Below are 27,884 nucleotides of genomic sequence, written 5' to 3'. Positions count from 1 at the left end.
TCCCAAGAAATCTGGATTAGGTATACGTCTATGTGTATAGGTTACCCATTATGTACATACCTACGTCGCGCACATCCTTTTTTCATCCAAAAGCTCCGACGAACAACGAAAGTTCGGTATACGTGCCTATGTATGTACGTTACACGCGTACCTATACGTGAAACACATAAGAAGATGTGTGCGAGATAAAAATCGCGCAAGAGGACCGAGAAAAATCAACCCCTCTCATCTTCCCTCGGGATATTCGGGACCTTAGAGAAAAAGAGAACTTCCCGTTGCTCGATATCCCTCTATTACCTGGTATGTTTATTCCTTCCACCCACCCCCATACACTCCATAAAGATAATAATTAAGCTCACCGGTCGTAAGGGATGATTACAAAAAAAAAAAATTTTTTGCTCCAAAAATTGACAGTCGCTGAGTGTAAATTTTTTTTAGGGAAAAGGGATGAAAAATCTAAAGTGCATCCCAGAACAGCGAAACGAGGAGGAAAGGATTCTACTTGAATTGCAGATTCGTAGCTCTTCGAGCTTTTAGTAACTTGTTAGGAAAAATAGAAATACTACTAGGTAGCGTAGACACATGCGTTGTTCGCGGACGCAAACCTCAACCCCCGCGAAAGACCCGCGGGACGTTGAAACTCGCGCGTGGGAAGGTGGGATGTGTGGGGAGAAGGGATGGTGGTTTGATTTTTTTTACTCGGCGTATTGCAACGGCGTCGGCTATACGTGGGGGGAACTCCGTCTCCCGTGCGCCAACATGTATTCCTGTGTGTACCTCTCCCGGCGTAGTATCACCTGGATGGAATTCCCTACGCCGTGAGTTTGTCGCCTCATCCCATGAGCACCCCTTTCGGTTTACTCGTCGTGCAAAGAATGTTTAATATCAGATTTCATGTCTGAAGGGTATAGGTTGGACCACCCTACCCGGCTGAGCGAGCTAGCGAGCGAGCGAGTGGGTGGATGACTTCCGAGTATAAAGCAGATATCAAACACTGCGCGACAGCTTTGTTTCTCTTCGATGTAATACCGGCGGGAATTTATAGGCGAATACCTCCGAGAACTTCAGCTATCCTACCTCACGTATAGACGCGTACCTAGTTACGTATTATTTATTTATTACATGGAAAGAGAAAAATCAACTTACTGCTCAAAGGAAAGAAAAAAAAAAAAAAAAAAAAAAAACCTCCCCCCGTCAAAGTCACACGTGCAATAACGGACAATTTTTTTGTTACGACGAATTGATACCGCGAACGAAAGCAAAAGGTGAACGATAAGATGATCCAATTTTCCGCAAAATTTTTTTTTCGAAAGTTCTCGCCATTTTTTAAGCTCGGGCATCGAAGTTAGTTTTGGGTATCGCGAATTTTTTTTTTTTTTTTTTTTTTCAATTCGAAATTGCGCATCTGGAGGGAATCGATGTCGGGCGGTGAGCGGATGTGATGGGCTTGAGGATCGCTACGCGAGTTATACTTGAACTTTTATCATAAATATTAATGTGACGTTGTGTCTTTCGCGAACGATATTTGCTGCATATTTGTTGCAACGAACTGACGTTGATACACAAGTTACGTTTTGCATTAGCGAAGCTTTACAGGCAGCAGCAGGGTCGGGCGTTCTACTTATACCTGTATCTATGTTTGCTTTTCAACGAATATTGTATTATACATTAAATTAGCACCTAATTTACCCTACGTCAACGACGTAACTTAAAGTAACGTCGTTTCAAGTTGCCCTCCCCGTCGAGAGTTTTCATATCTCAACTTATTTTACTTACTTTATACAAACCCTCGTCCCCCCCACCTTTCCGCATTCTACTACTTCCCTCTACCATCCCCGACAACTTTTCAAGCTTCCACATTTTCCTCTCTGACAATTTTCAACCCTCGGATTTCCACTCGTCTCGCGTACCGGCGCGTCCCTCGGCGTTATTATATCGCGATATTTATTAAATAATCCACAAAGAGAGAGAAAATAAGCGAGAATTTTTTTTTATTTTTTCGTCGATAAATTTTTTTCGGTTTTTCAGATCGTATATACGACGTTTCGGTCGAGTACGGATATATTTCCAAACGGACGAAATTACCCCTTATAAAAGGATCGTCGCGTATTAGCAGACATGGCAATTTTGTTAGATCGAATTTTACCCCTCGTGAAAGATAAGAAAAAAAAAAAAAAAAAAGAAGATTTCCCAGGTTATTCCAAAGCGTCCAATATAACGAATAAGGTCGAGACGGGCGTCGCGACGCGCCGTGTGAGTATAACGATCGAAATTGGTTCGAATAAACATCCGACCCAGAGGTAATCACCGCCCTACTAAAGAGAGGCACTATCTACTTTCGGAGGGCTGTCCCTATATAAGCTCCCTGCGGAGTTCCTCCTCGCCAGTTTCTAGATCGTAAGTTATGACCCACCTGCACTTAGCAGTCAGCGACGGACCTTCCCGACGCGCTTCCTTACGCCAAAATTCTATCCCCCTCTCTTCCGTTCTCCTTTTGAACACCGGGTAGCTGGAAACCCTGTGAAAATTTGTCTCGAGCGGATCGTTTTTTTTTTATTTTCATACGAACAAACAAGATGTCGCCCACGGAAATTTCACCGCCGAAGATCCTCCGTCCACCGAATCACCGGCGCTTGGCGACGTTTTCATCGAAAAAAATGGGGCCACCGCGGAAGGAGGTGAACTTCCGGTTTCAACGGCTAAACACGACGACCCGACTTACATGGCAGTTGTCATAGGAGTCCTCACGGCCGTCATTCTACTCCTGGCAGTGGCGATATTCCTGATAGTTTCACGTCACAGGCAACGGAAATGTTTCGCCAGTCCGATGACCGGAAAAGCACCGTCACATTTGGGATCGACCTGCGCAACGGTGGAAAAAGGGGCCGCCCTCATGGCCTACACTCTGGAGGACGACGAGAGGTGAGCTTAATTTATTGTATTTGGTCCTCTTCTTTTTTTGTGGATCAAACAGTTTTTTTTTTTTTTTTTTTCTTTTTTCTATCCGATTGAAAAAAATGAGATTTTTCCGTTTTTCGTTCGAATTACCATGGGCACCGCATGGTGTTACGGTCGTAAAACATCGCGTTGACTAGGAAAAATTTGAACAAAAGCTTTTGAAAATCCTAACGCCGCTGCAAGTTCAAATATATATTTTTTTTTCTCTTCTCCTTCGTTTTTTCGTTATGATACGGACAAACGGAAGCGAGCTTTTTTGTATGACATCGCGTTAGCGGAATCGGTACAGAGACCGTGCATACAGCGGTGCGATGTACAGGTGGAGCAGATTTTATTTACCTGCACTCGTCGGGAGCGAGATACAGATAAATAAAGCTGGACGAAATAATAGTTGCAGCACAAATTAACAAATCGTTGTTTTCGCGGCGCGATGAACAAAGCTCCAGATGCGGGGGGGGGAGAGAAATAACCGGAAAAAAAAAACTGGAGTAAATAAAATATATAATCAGGATCTGGACACGGTGCGGTGCGCCAACAAAGAAAGTAACGGCCAACGGAATTCTTGACAACAGCTATTAGATTACAAAGTCGTTCGTCCGAATCGTATTCAGTCGATTTTTTCGTTACTCTGATTTCATCAGGTACGCCGGAGGCTCGTTACCAACGCTGCCCCGTGACCTGGGCAACAGACTTTTGGATATCGTGAAACTCGACGATTACCAGGAACCGTATCAAGCGCTGAAATACGCTCCGTACTACAGCTACAGTACCGTTGTGATGGAGATGAAAGACATGATGCTCAACAACAAGGGAGCCGGTAGCATCAATCAGTCAGGTACGTGCCAGACGTCGTTCTCCCGTTCACGCCACTCCTGCCGCCGTTCCGCAAACTCCCGTTTACCCGGCTTTATTCGGTAGGATCAGAAACCATAGATTTAACCCTGACAGATCGACAGCCACCCCCTGCCTTGTAGGTGCTATGCCGTCCTGTGTGTGTTACGCTATTGTCACAACGTTCGATAAACATTTTACAGTATACGCTAACGGCGCCGTCGACACATCCTACGATTACGCTGTTCCTGAACTCGGTAACGTACCCTTGTTGAATTCGGACGGGGTGCCGAGGGTCCTTTCGAGCGGTGCCAGCGACCAGGAGAGCCTATTCTCCAAAGGATCGTCGAGAGCTAGTAAAACCGAAGACAAAAAAGTAAGTCGAAAACTTCACGATAACGATAAATATTGTAAAAAAAGAAACGTTAGATCGACTTTTTTTCTGCCTAAATGAAAATTACGGGAACGAAATTTTCATTCGAGAAACGTCGATTCTTATACCTTTGCGGGGCGTGCTTGAGGGACCGAGGGGTTGAAAAAAAAAGAAGGTCTCGGTGACGAGCATGTGATACCACGAGGAACATTCAAAACTCGATTTCTACGATTTCAATATTCCGAGCGAAAACTCTGAACAAACATTTAACGCGATTCGAGCGTGAAATGGACCGCGTTCTCGAGAGTTGATTTTCAAATCTTCGGATCAATAAATTCAGTTTCCTTTCTTTTTCTTTTTTTTTTTTTTGGTTTTGAGAAATCCAACACGTAACACGTACCAAGACGCAATTTTTTTTCTCCTCTCTTTACTCTACTCTGTTTGCATCGTTCCGACAATGACCCATAAAACATGGCGGACAAAGACAGTGCAGAATGTTCGAATAAAAGTTTCATTCGACGCTAGTTACGATCGACTAGATGAGCGAAAAATCGATGCGGGTATACGTTATCCGTACGCGGAGACTGTAGCTCGGGTGAGTTGCGAGAGTGTAACGGTCACGAACCGCGAATCGTAAAACCAGGAATAAAGGATCTATATATATATAAAAGCGATATCATCCAGGGAAACGAATCAACGATTTGGAGAGGGGGGGAGGGTGGGGGTCCTCTCGCAGCTCCAGGCAAGTCGACGCAGCGGTGCTGCACTTGCATTTGTGCAATTTGCAATCAGTTATACCGGTAACGGTGCAGTGGTAGTAGTGGGTGGTAGAAGTAGCAGTTCCATCGGAGAGACTTCTCTCCGTTACCGGGACATCTAGCTGGAAATATAACCGTCTATTTCCAAAAACCAATTTCACAGTTAAATATATCGATCACGCGATCCCCCGTGTAACGTCTCACAGCCGACTACCGTGTGTACGGAGTAGCGAGAAAATTGCATCGTCGAAGATGAAGAAGAGAAGAGAAAAAAATAGAAGTCCCGTTGGAAAAAAAAAATGGTTAACTTCGTTCTCTTTGAATTCAACGTGGCGTTTCACCGAAACGCCCGACGAATACGGCCGGTTGACGAGGTCGTTCTTCATCGGATGGTCGCATACTTCGCGGAATGCATTGTCATTTCGCGGTCCAACAAACCCCCTCGCCGACCGTTTCAATGGCGCTCGCTTTCGTTCTCGCTATGTAGCGCTCTCGGCCCCCCCGCCCCCCGTTAATTTGTTTGTAGGAAATACGCCGCGTATAATCACTCGGTTTCTGGTTGTACACGTGTACGCGAATACACGTATCCGCACGTTGGGCTGGCTGGCTGGCTACATATCCCGTGCGAGAAACGACGCGGTCGCATTCCGATCCGACCGTGCGCGGGCAAAAACTGAGGTATCAACGCCACGGGGCGAAGTTTTTTAACGAATACAGATAACGGATATCCTCCTCCGACAGCAGCAGCCCGTGGGACGCGATATGTAGGTAGAGGTGGAGGATGCGACGTAGGTACGGCTTAGGAGAAACGCGAGTCGTTATCCGAGGCTCGAAATTGCCGCGATTCCCGTGAAAAGGATGGAATATCGTAACTCCGAGTGCGTAGGGTATACGGGGTTAGTGATTGACGCTGACGCCACCCCGAACACAATCGTTACAACGGCAGCTGCAGGCTTCGCCTACCGTTCGAAACCGTCAAAATGGGGAACTGGATTCTCCATCCATCCATCCATCCATCTGCATCCCGTCCAGGGCTGTATTATCGTTATCGTTGCTGCACCGGTTAACGCGTACGCGGCGTAGATACGGATATATATATATATATATGTACATACGTAAATGTGTACGTACCTGCCAAGCAAATCTCTGCCTGCGTACGTACGTGTATCGGTCGGGTATATTTATGCGTACAGTTCCTACCGCGTTGCCGCTATTCGAACGTTATGCGTTGTATTTTACGTACGAGTGATTTTACGTAGCGCACCGAAGGCGAACGTTTCTCTTTGAAGCCGGAGTTAAAGCTATTGTGTTCGTGCGAGGCATGCGGAGGAACGAATATCGGACGTATCGTCGCCTCAGTTTTTTTCGGGTTATGAAAAGGTTGTTTTTTTTTCCCTTTGATTTTCATGAACTTCGGAACAATGTTTGTATCGCGTTCGTTCGGCGTTCCTCGAATTTGAAAGGCGAGGTGAAAATTCGAATTTTCCTTCAGCGAGTAATAAAACACGAAAAAACTCCCTTTCGTTACCACCCACCCCGTTGCACCGCATTCGTTTTGCAAAAAAAAAAAAAAAACGAAAAAACGGAATAAAATGAAATCTACGGTGGCACGGAAGAGTGCGTAACAATATTTAGCAAAATGGATTTTCCTCGTAGTCGTGATCCCGCCCCTTCCATGACACGGAGGTTTTTCTCCCCCTTGGAAACGCGATTTGTAGGCAGAAAAAAAAAAAAGGAAAAAAAGTTATCAACAGGTAGACCGGGGGTTCTGTAATCTACGCGATATGACGTCCGCAGGTTTTGACGTATGATTTGAATGCCCTTATCATTAATGGATTTGGGGTAGACGTGCAGCAGATACACAATAAAAAGAGATGAATCCTCGTCGTTGAATACGTTGAATTGTAAATTCGTTGTGTTTGTGGCGAGGTCGTTACACGCGTGGCTATGCGGTACCTACACGTGAAGCATAGCGTGATCTTTGATCGTGAATTATTAGAAATGTGATTAACATTTTCAGTCACCGACGCAACAGGAGGTTCTCTCAGCCCTAAAGCGCCGCTTGGAGCAGACCAGCGTGCCCCTCTTCCCACGGCACAGACTACGCATGCTTTCAAAACTCGCCGAAGGCGCCTTCGGAACGGTAAATATTACCACCCTTTTCAGTTGTACGAAATAAAAAAGCCAAAAAAATTGAACGAAATGAAAATCTTTCGTTCTTCCACCTCACCCTCATTTCTACGGCGTTCTCTCGCTTGCAAAATTTTCGATGACCGCGAATTATATCGCGTTGGTAAATTTCAAGAGTCGCCATACCTTGGCGCGCAGTCGCTCGAGAAAACTGGTTACGATAAATATAATACTTTTATAATGACGTTTGACCGAGTGATCTCGAGTCTAAAAGCCTTTACGAAATCAATGTTACAAGAACCGACGAAAGGTACGCCGGGGATCGTTTAGACGACGCGGTGGCTAACAATGGATGAAAATAACTGCTCAATCATCGCGGTATAATAAACAGCTGTGATGGATCTTTAATAGCTGATCCTTGTTTTTTTTTTCTCGTTTCGTTTTTTCAATTTTTTTTTAATTTAATTTTTTTTCTCGCTCCAACGGGTTAATGAGGTTAATTGTTACCTATTCTCACCTACCTGCTCGACTCACGATGATAATAACGATAGTAATAATAGTGATGATAATGCAACTGACAAAGGGATCGTTTAAGAAATTTATCTGAAGAAATTTCGTCGGTGGTTCGACTAGGCGTGTAATCTCGTTAGTTCACGACTCGTTCACTTGTTCGTAATAATCTTACAATGGGATGTAAAAAAAATATGAAAAGTATAAAAAATTATTATTACGAAATCGCCAGATGTTCGTGTTACACGTAGGTATGCGCGCGTACGTTGTGTAATCTACCGGAGGATGAAATAAAGAAGGAAATCGGGGAAAGTTTGACACGCGGAAAATTTGGAATTTGTTTCCGAGTGGAGAACGAAATGAAATAAGAGGGAAAAAATAAAATAAAATAGAAATAAATAAAATAAAGTAAAAATTGAAGAAGAAAAGGAAAATACTTGCACATATATATATATATATATAAGTGGAGGGTGACTTCCTTCCGAAATTGGCTTTTTGTTGCTGAGGTAGAGGGAGGGGGAAGAAGGGCCCTCTTTCGCCCTCCTTGTACTCTCGCTTCGCTGTATATTCGGTTTCAGTTTATGAAATAGAAAAATGTATGCTAATAAAGGTGTACGTGGCTGAGGCTGAGGGCATACCGGAATACGGAACTACGGCAACCCTTGGGAAGAGACTCGTCGCAGTAAAGTTCCTCCTACCGGATGCAAACGAAAAAGAAAAGTAAGTATATGCAGATTGCAATTTGCATGATTCCGTTACGACGCAGCACAACTCTCCTTCGATTTCACATCCCGCGCTCTCCTCTCCTCTCCCCTCCAACTCCTGATGCTGCAAATGCGAACGCCTTTACGTCCTCCTCTCTACCGACGATGCACTATTTTTCGACTTCGTCCTCACTGAACTTTGCACCAACATTTTCACCTCGACGACGCTTTAATTGAGAACCGAAACAACGTTTTCTTTCTTCCTCCGAAGACCGCATCCTTTTCGTCTCGTCTCTCGTGTCCTCGTTCGCGACATCCTTTCCCTGGAATTTGTTTATTTTATTTTCTTTTTTTATTTTTGACGAGTCACGTAGGTGGAGGATTTACTTTGTACGCTTACATCTGTGTGTAAAATGAATCGATTTTTATAAATATACATACAGTATGAGTCGCGTAGGACTTTGAGGATGCCGCGAAAAAAGGAGGAACAGAAAGGTGGATGTTAAATTAGGCGGACGTGGACAGACGGGTTTACATCGGCATATAGTTGATATTTCGATGTAAAGGATAAAAGGATATAAAAGATAAAGTCTGAGGCCCTCCGCGGTGGAATAAAACGGAAAAACTGCTGCAGTAAGAGAAGCCCGGCGGCTGCACTTTACTCACCTATACATATATACACATGTATTATACACATAATGCGGATACATCCGTGTGCACGGTATGTAAGAATACTTTTTAAAAAGGCTGACTATTCGTCTGCGTGAATCCGATTCGCTGCCGATTATTCGCCAGTTATCGTCCTAGACATCAGAAAAAAAGCGGATAAAAGCAACGAGTAAAAAAGAAACGGAATAAAAGATAGAGAGAAGAAAGAAGAAAGATAGAAAAAAAAAAAAAAAAACGTTACGTTTCTTTGAAAGGGATGTATTTGCATACAATGACCGGGAGAGATAGCTATGCACGGTGCACGGTGCCTCGTTCTCGTTTCACTCCGTTCATTCGCCATCCGAAGAAGATTCTGACTGCACTTTAACCGACGACTATATATGTATATATATATATATGTATAAGCTCGATCCATTCCAAGGGTTTCAAACTTCCAACGATCTGAAGAGAACAAACCGAGTTTGATGACGTGGGGGATCAACTGTCTTTTTTCGAACGCACGTCGACACCGCATTCTCCCGTACAATGTTACCTCGTCCTTTTCTTTTTTTCACTTCTCTTTCATTTTTCTCTTATTCCATGTATTTCTCCCTCTATTTTTTATTTTCCCGCAACGTCACGACGTGTATGTTATAATATGAGAGACCGGGAGTGCGTAATATTTATTACAGGTATTACGTACACGCGTGCGATACGAAGAGAAAAAGAATGGAAAAAAATCATGTCGCAAAAATTGAATACTTTTTCGAATACCTGACTTCCCTCCGCGTTGCGATACATACTTTTACGTTACACATACATGTACATATATGTGTACATGTATCATGAGTATATTGTACATAAAACACGCTCGCGGTAAATTGTAAAGCGGCGGTTGGTTTCACGGGAGTAAGCGAAAAGGACTTTATATTTTTCATTTTTTTTTTCCCCTTTTTGCTTTTCTCTTTTTTGTCTGGTTCGCTACAAACGCGAACGGTTACGACGCGCCGCCCCCGCGAAATCCTGAAGGTATTTTGTTCCCAATTTTTATTATTTATTTTTTTCTTTTTTTTATCTTCTTGTTTTCTCTCCGCTCTCCTCAGTTTGTGCCAGCGTGTAACTGGCAGCTCTGTACGAGAAATCAAACCGTGCTCCGGATGTTTTTTTTCTTCTTTTCTTCGCTTCCATTGATTTTCTGATCGGTTTTACTCGTTTCTTTTTTTATTTATTTTTTTTTCAAAGGAAGGGCGCAAGTGCAGGCGAACGGAGTAGATGCGTAATTTCTGCGATACGATTGTTGATACGTATTTTATACGTGGATATCGCGAGAGTTTCTGCAAGAGATGGTATTGTATAAGCTGACGCTGTTACGCCGTCTCTGCTGAGGACGTCATGCGGAGATTATAAAATAAAGAGGATGCAGGGAGGGCACGCGACGTAGCGGTAACGCGTAACCGAAAGGAAACGTAACGTAACGTAACGTAACGTAACTATTTGTAACGTATAGCTCGACGGGACGCAACGCGCGATGTTCGTATACATAGGTATAGGTATATAACAACAAAGCCGCGTTAGGTTCCTCGCGCGGTGCAGCGCGTATATACGGCGCGCGGGTACGACGTTGCGGCGCCCGGCGTCGCGTCGGCATTGCTGACGGGAGATAAGGGTGTTTTATGTGTCAGAGCCGGTATCACGTCCCGCAGGCCGACTTCTGCTGCCTTGCGGTACTTTATTAAAAATAACAGAGCACCCTCTGTGTCGCGCACGCCGGTTCCTTAGCTACTTTCCACCACCTCCCCCACCTCATTTTCAGCCGAAAAAACGCGAACCGGCTCGTACGCAGATCGCGTGCTAGCCGGCAAAAAAAAAAGATAACGAAGAAATAAGAAGACTCGCCAGGAAGGGGGGCGGGGGGGGGGGCGGGGGCGAAGATGACGCGGCATCTTCTCCCTCAAGAAGAGCGTCATTTCCTTAACCGGTGATTCCATCAGTACCGTTTTCTTTACGGGGGCGAAACCATTCTCTGGGTTAACAGACGCGCGGTAGCGGGGCGGAAATCAAACCTCCGACACGTGCTCGCGGTTTGTCGTATCCTTTTTTTTTGTCCCCCATTTTTTTTTTTTTTTTTTTTTCTTCTTTTTTTTCGTCATCGCGTACACGATACGCGAAATACGTTATCGCTTTTACCCTGATATATTATACAGTCGTATATTTCGATTTTTTTTCTTTTTCCGATAGATACATATACCTATAACATGCGGGCGTATAGGTGAAAATTTGTTAACACAAATTATAACGACAATCGCACGCGTTCCACTCGCGGGCAGTGCGGATATGGGGGATGTTTCCTATGTTTTTCACCGCATAACTATATAGGGGCGGAAAACGCTGGGGGTAAGGGGGTTGAAATGGTCGGTAAACTGGGATTACCTGCGGGAGCACGGTTCAACGGTATAAAAGTTCGTTTTTCATTCATCGCGACGGTGTAGGTGACGCGTTTGTACGTACGTACGTACGTGTACATGGCGATGTTATACATACATATACAGCGGTATACGTACAACGTTCTGCAGCGCAGTTTCTCGGGGTCAAAATTTGCAATGTAAAACAAGGGCAAAACGTACCCCTCTTTGGCATACATACCGAAAGCTTTGAAGGGTAATGACAAAGTTTAACGGGTTATCACTCCCAATCTCATACCATACCCTCGCATTCCCATGTACACGCCCTTTACCTATTATACTTTCAACGGTCAGTATACAGTCGGGAATTTTTATTGAAAAATTCAATGAAATTTCGTTGAATTTTTCCTCTTTTTTTTTCCACCGTTTTCGATATTTTTGCACATAGTACACCTAATTCATAACTCGAAATACTTGTGTGTACGTATACCATGGTGTATATGTTAAATATGTTCCAACGATGAGGAATGCAAACTCAGTTCACACGTTATACCCCCCATATTTGATTCCCTGCATAGCGAAGAGCAGGTGCGGCGATTGGTTCAGTCCGTAGGATCGTAAAATAAAGAAAAAATTACGTGCATCGATAGATCGTGAGTGCATATGTGTATGTGTGTGTGTGTGTGTGTGTGTGTGTGTGTGTGCGCGCATGTATCCATATCCTGGAGTCTGATATTATATACTTTGAGATTATGGCAAATCGATAAGGTATACTTTCGTTAACAACACGCGGTATTAAGTTATCACGCGAGACAGCCATTACTCGAGCATCATTTCGCTTAGGTTGTATATATTATGTTGTATTATTATGTATAATTCATGTACAGGTAATAAGGGTAGTGTAGAGGTAATGTGAAACGTAAGTACGTACGTACAAGTGAGGATTAGTAACCGAAACAGCTGACTGCACGGTTACCTATATCCCGTACGGTATACAGCTTAACCGAAGAACGGCGAGCTCGTTTTCATAAACTCAAAACTTCGTTAACTTACCAATTTCCGATAGATCCTCTTTCGCCCTCCTCCTCACCGCAAAAACCCGCGCACCCTGCTTTCCACCCTCTTTCTCATTCCGTAGTCTCCCTCCTGCAGCGTCTCATACACCCTTACCGCTATCTCCTCATCAACCAGCTCCTTCTCCTTCTCCTTCTCCTTCTTCTTCTTCTTCTTCTACTTCTGCTTTGTGCAAACGGTAACAAAAACTTAACGAAAACGCGCGGGCGGGTTAAAAGCTCCACTGTAATTAAGCGTCTGACCCTTTCACCCTCTACCCTTCTCTACCATTTTCCTTACAGCTTCGCGTCGTACGATATCTGCAGGCTGGTGAAATCAAAAACTTGCACGTTCCAGATTTTTTATGTTGAAAATGAATTCCGCGAACAATAATTATCGCCGTTGTAATTAATTAATTACGAATAATACAACGAAGTATAGCTAAGTCGGTTTTTGCGAATCTTTCAACATCGTAGTATCGCAGTAGTTGAAAAAAAAACATCGTAAAACGACGGGAGAGAAAATAATTAGACGCTTTGTTGTGGTAACTTTAGAAGGTAATTTAATCGACAGCTCAAGAATAACGTCTCGGGTAGATGAATGTGGAGTTAATTGCCGGTTGACTGGGTGATTTCTGACACAATTTGCAGTTCGATGCGATTTATTTATTATCTATTTTCACTTTTGTTTATTATACAGATTAGACTTTCAACGTGACGTCAGAATCTTAGCCGCTCTGGAGGATCGCAACATTGCGAGAGTATTGGGGGCTTGCTGTAGAGAAGAACCCTTCTGCGTGGTAATGGAATACCTGGATCACGGTGATCTCTGTCAATTTCTCAAGACCCACATTACCGCTGAGGACGCTCATTCCATGCCCATTGGTGTCAAGACACTCAGGTATGTAAACCGTACCTCTTCAACAACCCCATTATGCGCCATTCAAGTAGCGAATATTCCCAAATTGCGCTCTACCGTCGCCAAAAAGCTCGCCGAAAATACACGAGCCCTACTCCTCGGTGAACGAGGATTAATTTTTCATCAAAAAAATAACTTCTATTAACAGATGCTTCAAAAATTGAAAAATCTCCCCCCTTCCCTTCATTCGCGAAAAAGAAACATCCCTCCCACCCAAAACATTAACGAACAAGATTGATCGAACTGTTCGATCAATTTCATTTCTAACTTTTGAAAACAGTTTTCACAAAATTCGAATGGCTCTTTTTAACATAAAAAAGCTTTCAATTTTTTTCAATGTCTAACGGACAGAAAAATTGATTGAAAATTTGTCTGTTCGAAAACAAAAAAAAAAAAAAAAAGGAATCGAACAGGCAGCCGTGTCGTTTACGGAGCTTCTTCATTCGGTGGACTTTTCACCGATGCGAAAACGCAATGGGGATTTTTCTTCCCCCTCCGTACCGGTTTTTTCCGAGTCTCTTTTCTTATTTCGTTTCCACCGCGACGCCGGTGCGTTGTGATATCGTATTGGATTTTCATTTTCCTTCCTGGGAAGGTATTTTCTTTTTTTTTATCAATATACTTATTCGGGGTAACGATATCATGACCCCTGAAAATGTAAATGTAATTTCTGAGTTTTCAAAAAAAAAAAAAAAACAACACCGCATGCGTGCCCGCAGAGCTTAAGAAGCTTTTGTTATCCCCGCGCATGACTCCCTTGATTTACGAGTAAAACTTTCAAGGGTAAAACCAGTAAATTATTAGAAAGAGAAAAAGAAAAGTGAAACGAAGATGAAAAAAATAAGGGAGGAAAATCCACGCCGCCGCGCACAATGTACGTACGCGTGTAGTTGTGTGGCATGTTATAATATGAGAGGAAACCTCGCGGAAAATATAGTCCTAAAATGAGTGAAAATACGTACCTACCTGTTCGCGGGAATACGTTTTATGCAAGAAAAAAAAAAAAAAAAGAAGAATAGAAAGAAATGTATACACATATATTTATATACATATGAAAATGGTAAAGGGGATGAAAAAAAAAATAAAAATAAAAATGATAAAATAAAACTTTCCACTCCCCCATGTGAACTCGCGGAAAACAGCGTTATCCACTCGAACCCGTTGTACGCAGTTTATATAGGTATGTATAGAAAAAGTTCCCTCAAATTCACCGCGAAATGGATTTTCAAGGAATTTCGTTACCCGCAGCGACGCTAAGCCTCCGAAATAGATTTTTACCTGCAAAAATCGCTCGTTGGAATTCTACCGTTGCCTAGAAACGAGATATCATATACCCGGGATCATAGATCCCGCTCGCATAGAATATGAATTTCTTTTGAATCCGCGTTAGATTGTATTTAGAAAAGAAAAAAAAAAGTTCAAAAAATAACACATCGTTGTAAAAAGTATTATACCGTATCAAACTACTTCGATTCTTTTTATCCATTTTTTTCGTACGCGAATAATATTCGAGAATATGTGGTTAGTTTTTGAAATGAAATGAATAAAATAACAATGTGAAATATTTCATTTTCCCTATTTTTTTCCCCCCCCCTCTCTTCTCCGACCCCTAAAATTGCTGCAGTATATCCGCGTTTTTGTGATTGGAAATAATTAGCCAGCTGTACTGGAAATTGAAACGTAGTGGTACAAGCTGGACGGTTAACGTATACGTATGTATATAATGTATAAACTGGACGAGAGAGAGTTGATTAAATAAAATTCCGGGTAGCCGGGCGTTGCAATTTTCGTCGTCTATTTTGAAAATGTTGAAAAGTTATGCGCCGTACACATCGAACGGTAAAATAATTAATTGGGACCCAAGCGTGGCCGGTGCATGTACGACTGGATTAAAAAATTTTTTTTGAAATGAATAATAAATTTGAGAAAAAAAAAAATATCATCAAACTAAAACCCATCGGCGACTACCTACAGGGCAAGTTTGTTCAAACTCCGTGTTAGGGCGGAGCCAAGCTGTATTTTTCAGCCGTGTGCGAAGCGTTGACTGGGTAAGAAATCCGGGTAAAGCTCCTCCCGCCCTAGGTGTTCGGAACGACTCGACCTGTAATCCTCTTCGCTATCCTTCACCTGGATTAATGACGTTAACGGGTTGAAATTTTTTCAATTTTCAGTTTCAACTGTCTAATTTACATGGCGGCACAGATAGCGTCCGGAATGCGTTACTTGGAGAACCTGAACTTCGTTCATCGTGATCTTGCGACAAGGTGAGTCGATCGGTATTTATTTTCTTCGTCAAAATTCAAATGACCCTTTGAACATGACTTCTCGTCGAAAAAAAAAAAAAGAAATAAAAAGAGAAAGAACGAAAAGGTGAGCATAGATCGAGAAAAAGGAATACGAATGATCGAAAGCTGTGTGCAGGAGTGAGGGGATGTTAGAAAAAGCTTTTGTACCGCAACACCGATAAAAGTATTGATTTTGGGTTGGCAAATTGAATTATTTTACCCTGGAGTGTATTTCCATAAGCCCAAAACAAACATTCGTTCGAGTCCGACCGGTACACGTACACGTACACTCTGTATAGGTGGGGATGGTTATCCAGAAAATGTTGGCAAAAGGGAAAGGGGGGTGGTAGAGGGGGGGTGGCAAACCGTAGGCGTCGTGTGCCGCGGGTGAATGAAATAAAGGGAGAAATTGGCGAACGACGACGATACGGGGATCCACGGGGGAAATCAACGGCCGTCGATTCGTTAGGACTTTCCTCTGACTGTCCATTTCCGCTACCGTGTACAGACTTTATCGTCTGTTATACGCGGGCGGATACATAAAATTCCGGAGGGTACGCGCCCGGCGCCACCCGGGAATGTCATTGTGACAATTAGACACGTGAGGCTATTTAGTTGGTACATGCTTTACATTTATCGGTGTATGAAATCGACGCCTACGCGTTTAGGTGTATGGAAGGGGGGGTGCAGAAATGATAATATCCACAATAGATAGAAGAATATATATACTCTCGGCAGACCGATGTCAGACGGCCGATATAAATTGACAAATATTTGCCAACGTTTTGGCAAACAAAATTCGGCCTTATACCCGACGTACCGAGAGAATCTATTCTACGGTAAATTATATATTGTGCATGACGTTGCTATTTCACCCTAGGCAAATACCCGTCCCAATCGAACCTTTGTCCATTTTCCTTTTTTTTTTTTCGTTTTCTTCACTTTTGCCCTCCTTTTTCCTTCTCTTTTCTTTTTCCTCCCCCCTTCTCTATCGTACTTCTTCGGCAGCGTTTCCGTTTCCTCTAACAAATAATATATCTGTGGCTCTAAAAATGGAGAAAATAAAAATTTCACCATCGGCTTATACAACACGTTTGAAAACGCGCCTGTATAGATTCAACCGGAATATTCATACCTCGCCAAAAAGTTTTTCACGCTCCATTTTTTTATGGTTATAATAGTAGTTACATATACATGAACCATACCCATAAGCTCGCATTGAAAAGTTCAACTTCTAGAGTTCCAACGGTTTTCCTATTTCTACATTTTAATAACCCCATTTTTTTTCTCTCGCCCCATCCCCCGCCCATCCTCATCTCCCTCGCTCTTTCTCCTCTCATCTTTCACATTTTTGCATTCACTCCCTTTTTTATATATATTTTTTTTTTTTCTCTCCTCTCCTCTCGCCTGGCGCCGGTTCTCCGCGCTTTACCAAGACGGCATTTAACTTCTCTCCTTCGAACGTACCGCGCACTGTACACCGCACATAATATTATATATGCAGTTCTATACTCGTGTACATGGCTCGTACACACACCTCGATGCACGTCCGGTATATACGTACAAATTTTGTGCGTGTATAGCTATGTAATATCTACCGGGTAAGCACCTGACAGCGATGTGGCAGATACCATTACGTCGCAACGATGCATCTGGACTGCAACAGTGTGCGATCGTGTCCAGGTATGGCGCTCTTTATGGCAGGTGTATGTGGGTAGGATAGCTAGGATGCGCGGTACATATATACCTTCAATACCGCGATGCAACATTCCAGTTATTGAAATGCATCTCTCTAGGTTTCTGCAACGAATCGATATACTGACAACCGAGACCGGTGCGCCACAAAGTTCAAAAAATTTATCTTCCGCGTTTGCATACATATACCTCGGTGGTACGTACGCATCGGGTGGGAGCAAAAAAAAAAAAACACCTCGAAAAATGACCAACAAATAAATAAACTACGACTAGATATGATCGATCGATGCGGGTATTTCCAACTTACGTGACAAAAAAAAAAAAAATTACACGATTTGAAGAAATTTATAACCCCGGAATATCCTCGTTGCGCGACACTGTGGATAAAAACTGGCGATGTTGCCGTAAATATTTAAAACATCCCCATTCGAAGAAACAAAAAGAATTTTTCAGCTTTGAAGTTTTTTTTAACTTTTTCATTTTTGCATCGTCGAGTAGAATTTCGTTGGAAATATTGAGGTAGTTTCGTAGCTATAGAATTTTTAGTCCACCCTCTGCTAGCTTTGAGGACGGGTACATGTATAAAATATAATCGTTGAAAGGCGGGCGTAATAATTTTTCAAATAATTAATACATTTACCATACGGTATACGTAATGTTTATTAAATATTAACTGGTTGGTAATTAAAATCGTTTATCATGGTGGTAATTACACGGGGCTTAAGCTTTATATGATTCCTAGTGAATTTCAATGGCCGCCCGCCCGCCCGCCTGCCTACCTTCCCCCTTTTACCTCTCGTCCCGACTACCCCTCCATAAATTTTCCCGGCTGTCGGTTTTAGTTATTGAATATAATATGGGATGAGTTCGTTTGGTATTTAGCACCCCGATTAACTGTTTTAAAATTCTCTGTTTGCCACAAAGTTGATGTCGACGTTAATTATTTTATACGCTCCCGAAAGTACGTGTACGCGCGGTGCGGTTCAATTGAGGTGGTTGTACGTCTATACGTTTGTTAGACACACGAGTTTCTATATATGCTTTTCAAATCAACTTTGACGTTAACTAAATTTATAGTTCGAACGAAACGAACTATCACCGATATTACCGTTACAAATTAGAGTCCAACTTCGTCCGCGCGATCTGCAGCTCATAAATATCAACGAACGGATAAATTTTCAAATCACTCATAACTTTCTGCAGTTTAATCGATCTCCGGTAAAGAAGTCGAATGAATTTTTTTGAAAATAGATCTTGAATTCATTTTTTTTCTCATCTTTTGCCTCGATTCTAAGAGATGTAGACGAATGCGAATAGTGATGAAAAAAAAAAATTTAAGAAAGGCGCCTCTCTCGGTGTAAGCAGATCCGATTTCTCTCCGTCCTCCCGTTGTGCTTCGGAAGAGTCTAACAGTTGGTCGACTCCGAATCGTTGCCACTGGTACAAATCCTCGAGCTTTTCTTCCGCCCTCTTTCGTCCCACCGCCAACCCCCATTTTCTCGGAGCTTGCCGCTGCGCCTGAATACCACTCGTTCATTATGCAGTCGTATGAATATTTCAGCCTTGAATTCAGCATCCCGGGCCTCAGCTACCGGTCGGTCGCTTGGTCGGTCGGACTAAAATCCCTACTATACGATATCGCCATCACTGGCACGGAAACAACTCGGGGGCTGAAGGGGGGGGGGGGGGGCTACTCGTAGTCCACTCGAAAACCTTCCTCGTTTATACCGAGTCGTCTTCAATTCAACCGATTCCATCCGATCCCTAAATTTAGGTAGCCGGCGTATACGCCCCGCTTATACGGGATCGCGATTCAATTTCTATTTTATTTATTCCACTCGCGCGCGGTCTTTAATTCACCTCTTAAGAGGTACGCGAGCCTAGCGCGAAATGGTCGATGGGAATAATTGCCGAGCTGCCGTTTCTCAGTTTCTTGCCTTCCGGGCGTTCGGTTCTTCGGAACGTTTCGCATTTCGTATCGGCGATTTTTATAACGCGTATAAAACGCGATCGGTAGCGCTACGCGCGAATCTTAACGTAGGATATTACGTATCGCGCGCCCGCCCACCCACCCGCGTGCGAGCGCAGAGTTTGCGATATGATTTATCGCATGCAATACTCAGATGTGTAACGCAATATACGAATGCATATCGTTCATCTTCTACCCGAGGTAGGGTACGCGCGATTTTAAACTCGCATATTGAAATCGCCCACAGGTCGTCTTCCCCCGCGCCACGTATAGGTACATACCGCATACATCGAGGACGAGACTGCGAACGCGAGCGAGTTTCGTCCTTCGTATCCATAAACAATGCACCTTGTTAAGGTGTGAAAATTTATCGCGCGACGTCCGGAGGACTTCGGTAACCGGGTTTTTTGTTTCTGCCGTAGTACAATCTCCTTATCTTGAAATTAGGGGTAGACCCTCCGAAGAGAAACAACTCGAGAAGGACTACACGTATACGCGAGGTCTGTAAGAACGTACACGATTGATATCGAATTCGGACAATTTATAGTTTGCCCTTCTCGAGTTTAAAGTCTGACCAACGATTGAGCGGATATCACCTCATCGGCGATTCAAATCCGAGTTGGTTGTTCCATTTTTTTTTTTTTTTTTCTTTTTTTTTCTTTAAAGAAATGTCGACGTTCCAAATTTCGTTTCATCTGTTTGCTCGCCTTACGAATTCAATATTACGGCATTCGCTGAAATGGCCAGTTGGAACTAGACCAAATACCTGAGCCAGCGATAGTCCAAAACAGATATAGATCCGATGCTAAAACTAAAGTCAAAGCCAAAGCGCAACTGAATCAAAGCAAAGGTTCGAAACCTGGCAAAGCATAGACGCCAACCCTATACATCTGCCACATAAAGTGAGAAGCCAGTAGTACAACCAACCAATTCCGATGATCGATAAAGCCCCACTAATTACCGAGGCTGTACCTCCAAATTGGAGCTTTGTTAGCTCGCAAAATTAATTGATTCTAGCAATTTAATAACGCGCTATGCTTGATACTCCCTTACCGCCGCCGCTACTGCTGATACCGGACTCGGTCAAATCGGAACGGTATCTCTTCTAACGACCTGCACTATACCACGCTTTCCAGCGGATATTGTATACTCGCCGAGTTGCTCCGCTACTTTTCGTCGTTACATTTCCAAACTTTGCCATTGTTATCACAATATCCCGGATGCCATACTCCCCCGGTATCTCATATCATCCTAACATCAATTTCCTCCTTCTGACCAACGTCCTTTTAATTCGTCAACTTTTTTGCTCCCCAGGAATTGTCTGGTCGGCAAGGCTTACCACATAAAAATTTCCGATTTCGGAACGGACAACGAGTTATATTCGTCGGACTATTACAAGGTAGACGGGAATATGCCACTTCCTGTTCGTTGGATGGCTTGGGAATCGATATTTCAGGTAAAACAAATTTAAGAGAAATGAAAAAAAAAAATAAAGACAAATCTTATTGCCTCGTCTGTATAATAAGTTACACGCATTAGAGGAACATCGATCAATAATATTCCGTCCCAACGTTCTATTTAATTTTTTTCCAGGGTAAATATACGACTAAAAGTGATGTATGGGCGTTCGCGGTTACATTATGGGAAATTTTAAACCTCGGTAGACGCGTACCTTACGAACATTTGTCGGATAAAGAAGTAGTAGCGAGTTTAGGACGACTTCAGCGCAACACTTCTGGATCGGATTTAATCGAACGAGAAGATTTGAACGACGAAGAAGTTTCGGCAGAATTTGTTTATCTGCAACGACCGACAGCCTCGTCGAAGGATATCTACGACCTGATGCTAGAGTGCTGGAGGAGGGATGAAAATGAAAGACCAACTTTTCGTGAAATTTCGTTATTCCTTCAACGTAAAAATCTTGGATACGCACCAACGTCTTGATACTAATCATCCGATGTTATTACACATATATATTTATACATACCTACCTATATACTGTACACTGTATAACTATAATTTCATAGTTGGATAGACTACATTTACCACTATGGTTGTGGTGACGGTAGTAATGGTGCTGCAGGTGCAGGTTATAATATTACGAAGGGATCGTCGAAAGGTCGTCGGTTCAAATTCGATCGTATAACGTGAGTTCGTTCGGGTTATAAGAGATTCCTAGTGTATATCCATCGCCGGTATATATACTACAAGGTAAAGCAACCTACTCGTAGTTAAGTGGCGGTAATAACAATGATCAAAGTTTATCATCCCTTGGATGAGCGAATCCTGAGTTAGTTGTTAGCTATGTGTAATATATACTGTATAAGTGGTGTATGTACGTACGTACGTAGTACTACCAACTCCGGTGTCGGTGGATCGCGCAACATTCTCTGTATAGAAATTAGTCAGCGAATCGACCTCGTACATCGGCATGATGTCTAATTGGAACGTTATAAAATAATAACATCGACTCAAGATGTACAATACCTATAGAGTATAAGGGCGTACAAGACCTTGTCCGATTTTGATCATTATCCAAATCAAACGGATACTCCTCTATCATATACCCGGTGAAAGCCCCGCGCCAAGCGAATCAATAAAGTCGCACGAGTTCGGCAAGAGAAAACGACGATTAAAGCCTGACTGACGAAAAATCTGAACGGATCGGTCGTCGACTCGGCAGCGATTTTATTTGAAAAAAAAAAAAAAAAGAAAAAAAAAAAGACCCATTCAACCAGCAAAGTAATGCATGAAATGTGAACTCATACAACTGTAAGAAAAAAAAATCAACTTACTTGTTATACGCGTAGAATCATTTTTTTCAAAATTATTGTAACTGAAATTTCTTATAGCCTTACCTTATACCTTGATTTACCACGATATGTATGTATACATATATACTTTTAGATAAGACTGGTTGTTATAGTCATGTATAATTTAGTGACTGTTGCTAGTTTAGATTCAACGTAAGTTAAACGTTCGTCTAAAGTCAGCGGTTATTATAATACCTATACATATAATAAGTTGTAATAAGTCCCCTTAACTCGTAACTCGTAACTCTGTAAGATGTGAGTCTTGAGTCGTAACAGACAACCTCTGTAGTAGTTTGAAATAGCGCGATACTTTACGACTCCGATGTTATGCCTTTCACCCCTTTTAACGACTAAAACACACCCACCCCTATGGCTGCCATGATAATTCAGGCGTCAAATTTACTGAAGACGAAATATGATCTTGAGATACTTTACGATCGATCGATTGACGAACCAACCAACGAACGAACGAATTAATGAATAAATGATAGGTACGAGAATTTTATAGAAACGAAAAAGAATAAAATAAAATACCCGTTAAAAGAATAACAACGAATTAATTACCGGCGTGCGTCTCCTATTATAGATAAATATAAAGAGAATAAAAATGATGAAATAAAACTACATACCACGTGAGGTATGCGTATTCATTAGATTAGATACATAATGAATATAATATTATTGCATTGATTCGGTAATTCGATTATTGATTTAAAAAAAACAAAGAACAATTGCGTAGACACTATTAACGTAGAGAAATATCTCGAGATATGATTGATATATATATGCGGCCTATCCATTACACTTCGAATATTACATACCTAGACATAATTGATACGTAGTGTATTAAACATGAACAACTAATTATAAATATATAAATAATTTGAAAAGAAAAAAAAAAAAAATACCTATATAAATCAAATAATAGCATATATACATTATATACATGCATGTATATATATATATCACATATTATATAAATATAGATACGCTGCGTACCATGGCTATGACACATCATAATTGTAATTTTAAATAAAATAGGCGGGATCAATGAAAATTAATATATTTATTGTAAATATAGAATAAAAGAGAACAAAAAGGGAAGAAAAGGAAGGAAATATGAAACAAAAAAAAAAAAGAATTCTCAATTACATGTTTAATTAGTGAGTGAGGTGCGTTTGGATATTCCTGAGGATGAAAGCGAAGCAGATGTAAGCAACAAAAAATAACTAATATGTTTGGAACACATTTGATTACGGTACGATAAAGCTGTTTAAATAGGTCCCCCGAGTGAAATGGAGTCTCAATCTAAAGAACAAAAGTAAATGAATGAACAGAAAATAGCAAAAATCACTCGATCGATTCTGATTCACCTTCGATACTAATGTTGTGTCATTAAACTCTCATCATTATCGTCAACCTTATCGTTATTGCACTGTTGGCATTACGATATTAAATTTCGCGGTATGATTTTCGCTGTCCTTATTTATTGCAATAATTTTGATGATAGTGATATTAATGATATCAATCATAGTAATAATAATAATAATAACACTCACGATGATGTGATTAACCCCTGATCTCGAGTCATCGTTGTTTTTGTCATACACTGTAGAGAAAATTTCGCTATCATATATAAAACTGGTATAGTCAGTTACACCGAAGATACGAATAAACCTGAAATGAAAATAAACCGAGGAGTAAAAAAATAAGGAAAAGGTATTGGTGGGAATTGAAAAGTTGAGTGTGATTTGACGAGTTTCCAATAATCGTTTTGCACCGGGATATATTGCGATTCATGTGTATAATTCTAGTTGAAATATGTATATGCGAATCATATCACATGTATGGAATTATAATAAATTGACTATAATTTAGAGGGGAGAAAAAAAAACAAGTATTGACATATCGTAGAATTGATTTTATATAAATTTAAAAACGTGAATAGAAAAACGGAAAAACGAAAAAAAAAAACCATCAGCAGTAGGAGGAATGCAATATGTGCGCGGAATTCTATACAAAGCTATGTATCGTTTATTGAACGCTGAATATCGAATTGCACTTACAAATAATTAGATACTTTACATAGACGTGGTATCGGCTTTTACAAATGCTATCCGCGTATAATCAGTTTCCGAATCGAGTTTTCAAATTGTATTCAATATCCACAATGTGTAATTTTGTTACTCCAATTGTATCGATAGTTCTGTATAAAAATCAGTCGTGTGCAAAGTCCAACGTTAATAATAGTGATGTTGAATAAATGAGTCTTAACACTAGATGTAATTTATAAAAAAAAAAAAACGAAAAAAAAAACAATCGACAATCTCAAAGATTGAAAATGAGGAAAAAAAAGAAAAAGAAAATATTGGTACCGATTTGAAAGAAGTTATACATCGCGATATTCTTATAAACAATTAATACACTTGTAGTATAACACCGAATCGGTTAAGACAACGAAAGAAATTAGGGGAGAAGATTTAAAACTCGTCTGTTATCATTTTTTTTTTTCTATCTTCGTAATTCCCAATGTCGAAAAAAGTCATTAATGTTGAAGTGAAATACCTGCGCGATATTTTCAATATAATAGCATAGATGATAATAGATGGAATGAATTGACAGAAATTGTTCAGGTGTTTCGGACGTTTTAGTATCACCTGAAGAAATTAAAAAGGTAGCTGAATAGAAAGAAAAAAATTGAGAAAGAATTGAGGTCAACGTGAAATACATATAACTATGTATAACGATGTAATTTAAGAATAAATTTAAGTCGTTGCAAATTACGAGTAGATATTGTTGGGTCGATTTAGACAAATGTGTACTTCTAAGCATAGGGTAGAAATCGACGTCAAGTTATTATATACATAAATATATAGTTAGCATATAAGTATAACGCTGCCTTTGGCTGTATTGCTGCCCCTCTTTACTGCTAGCAAGTACCTATCTGTGCCATCCTCACTCTCAACCTCGTCCTCAATTCAACCTTGACATACAACTCGACCTTCGACCTCCAAATGCCAGCCCCTATTCCTCCAGTTCTGTCTCTCTAGTATCTCCCATGTCGTTTACGAGTCGTATACATTTGAATGATTCAATATTATTTTTTTATATTCAGTTTGAATATCTTCGATGTTAATGTGAACATCCTATACTGCCACTTTTTGATCTCATCCAACTGAATTGACCTTCAATCGCCAAACGTCGAAATTATTTCTACATGAATGGGAAATTATTAGAAAGCCAAGTTATACCTATACACACTCCACGTGCACGACGATAGCACAGCTCGTGACGTCGAACGGTGAGCTCTCCTAGCTCTATTTTATTTTTTATATTCTTTCTTAATTTTCTATTGAACCTCCGTTGTTATAAATACTATTATCACAATTTGACCGTAAGTGTGAATTATAATTATTGATTGACAATCATAAGCATGAGCTTTGAGACTGAGTAATTTATTATCATTTGAACTTTTTTTCAACTTATTTGATGCTTCGTAGTACCAAAAATATAATGACAAAGAAATTCAACTTCATCGTCGAGTTAATGATGGACAATCTGATATCGCTGAAATGATCAGGTCATAGATAAAAAAAGCCATGAATCCTCCATTTCTTGGTTTAATTTTTCGTCATACATCCATTTTACTTTTCACATTATTAATCAACAAAGGAGTTAACGACAATGGAATTGAAAAATGTTACTAATTTTTAAAAGACTTTGAAGAGCTCACCAGGCTACCTTCTACGCTATATGATTACCTATAATATTATCTTTATAATCATAAAATTATTTTATACTAATAAATACTGTTTATAATTTTGTATCTCAACTCTGTAAATATCAATTACATTATATACATATAATATATACATATACATAGATAGAAATAGACCACACACGCTATCTAGGAACCATTACAATCATTATCATTATCGTGATTACTATGGATATTGTTTCTATCAATGCGAGGATTTTTCAAATATAGTTTTACTTACGGTAATATTAATTATTGTTAATCGATAAGGTGGTAACGAGATATAATTCTATCTATAGTACTATGAAATGGTAATTATATAAAAATGTACAACGACTTAGGAACTACCGGTGTGTTATTGAATATTAGTTTTCGGATCATCATCATTACCATTATTGGTATTATTTTCAGCATTAAGATTATCACATACATTACATTACTAAAAAAGTAAGAAACACTGAGGAAATAAATTTTTTTCAATAATATGGTACACGATAACGGAAACTATATAGTAATGAAAACGAAGAATGAAACAAATAATCCACAAAAAAATATATAGCGCATACGTGTTATTTGGTAGATGTATATATGAAACCAGATTATGTAGTTTGTATATCCAGCAACAGTAATTTAACTTATTAGATAAATTAAGTTATGATGAAAATGATATAAATATATATATGTATATGAATATGAATATGAATATTATCATAATCGTAAATGAAGAATAATTCCCATCGATATGCGAAGAGACATATCGATTAGTGAAACGTACCTCTGTATCAATTTATTGCAATACATACTTATAAATAAAACGCCGAAGTTGCTTGCATAATTAACGTCGTTTAGATAAGGGATTCCGAGATTTTATTTGAAAATTTATTTTAGAAACAACGAAATTATATTTTATTTTTACGGCGTTGAAATGGAAGGAAGTCTTTTTCGCCGGTGATGGATTTGAATGTTATCCGTATACTGATTGCGATAGAGAGAAAGTTACATTCCCTTTTATTGGAGATATGAAGAGAAGGAGGGAATAAACCAAATGAAAATGGATAAAAGCACATAGAGAATATTCATATCACTATGCGACGAATTGTACCGCAATGCCAGGTTTGAAAACTAATGAAATAATATCGTGTGAAACTTTTACCTTAACTATTATGCTGAATATTTCGATAATTGATGATACTATGATATTATGTACTGAATTGTAATTGCAATAACTAAAGAAAAGTAATAAAAAGGAAAAGTTCGAATTTTGTGAAGAAAATAAGATGCTTTTGGAATTTTTAAACCTATACATTTATGATAAGGAAGATTTTGGGTCCAGCAGCAGAAGAACTCTTGAGGGAAGATGTTATCTCAAAGTGAGTGTGACCAATATTAATTCTTACCAGCGAATTGTTTCGCGGATATCTAGCAAACATTTCATTGCTGTGCAATACAAAGAAAAGGGAATTTGCGATGAATTTACAAGATACTAACACGTTCAGTCATAGCATGTTATGAAAATATTATTTGATCTTGTTTCGAAGTGAAAATGATCTGATCAAGGGAAAGATTTTGTACAGATTGGAATGAAACGAAAACTCATCGATTTATCTTGATTTCTTTTGCAGATCTTCCAGGATATTCGGCATCGGGCCAAAATCAACATCCGCGTGGACTCACTAAATTGAACCGATGCCACGATTCGTACTACGCTGAAAAACATTTCCTTACCTTCAACAGAAACTGTGTCGATGTCGGTCAGAGTTTTGAATTTGGAAATCAATGATCATATGTCACTAATAATTGATAAGAAATAAAGTGCGTTGGATATTCATAAGGATGATTAAGACGACATTGTAGTATTATGTTAAGTAAATATCCAATAAACAGTGTTATAACGTTTTGAATACGACATTTTTAAATTCGATAGTAAGAGTGTCGAATAATGTAAAGCTATGACAATAATAAATGAAAAACACACTCAGAGTTGATTAGTCCATTGTCATAAATTACACCCCTGCACCCTTTACAAATTAGCATTCTTTATAAGCGACAAATAACGACATTAGGTCCAGACTCGGAACCA

The 27,884-nt window shown here is 40.3% G+C and overlaps 1 protein-coding gene across 2 annotated transcripts in view; it reads left to right on the top strand.

Moving 5' to 3' along the window:
- LOC105689291 (discoidin domain-containing receptor 2-like) overlaps positions 1 to 27,077 on the top strand; it is a 158,094-nt gene extending 131,017 nt beyond the window's left edge. For both annotated transcript variants that reach the window (XM_025747198.2, XM_025747197.2), the window contains 9 exons: positions 2,577 to 2,922; positions 3,600 to 3,793; positions 3,993 to 4,165; positions 6,941 to 7,063; positions 8,171 to 8,280; positions 13,067 to 13,267; positions 15,457 to 15,549; positions 20,549 to 20,690; positions 20,828 to 27,077. In XM_025747198.2, coding sequence (XP_025602983.2) covers positions 2,577 to 2,922; positions 3,600 to 3,793; positions 3,993 to 4,165; positions 6,941 to 7,063; positions 8,171 to 8,280; positions 13,067 to 13,267; positions 15,457 to 15,549; positions 20,549 to 20,690; positions 20,828 to 21,178 — 1,733 coding nt within the window. In that variant the 3' untranslated portion in view covers positions 21,179 to 27,077. The remainder of the gene's footprint in view (positions 1 to 2,576; positions 2,923 to 3,599; positions 3,794 to 3,992; positions 4,166 to 6,940; positions 7,064 to 8,170; positions 8,281 to 13,066; positions 13,268 to 15,456; positions 15,550 to 20,548; positions 20,691 to 20,827) is intronic.
- Positions 27,078 to 27,884: the final 807 nt, after the last annotated feature.

Source organism: Athalia rosae, chromosome 3 (genome assembly GCF_917208135.1).
Source record: "Athalia rosae chromosome 3, iyAthRosa1.1, whole genome shotgun sequence".
Classification (NCBI taxonomy): domain Eukaryota; kingdom Metazoa; phylum Arthropoda; class Insecta; order Hymenoptera; family Athaliidae; genus Athalia; species Athalia rosae.
Note: the sequence above shows the minus strand (reverse complement) of the source record. Positions and strands in the feature narration are given on the sequence as shown.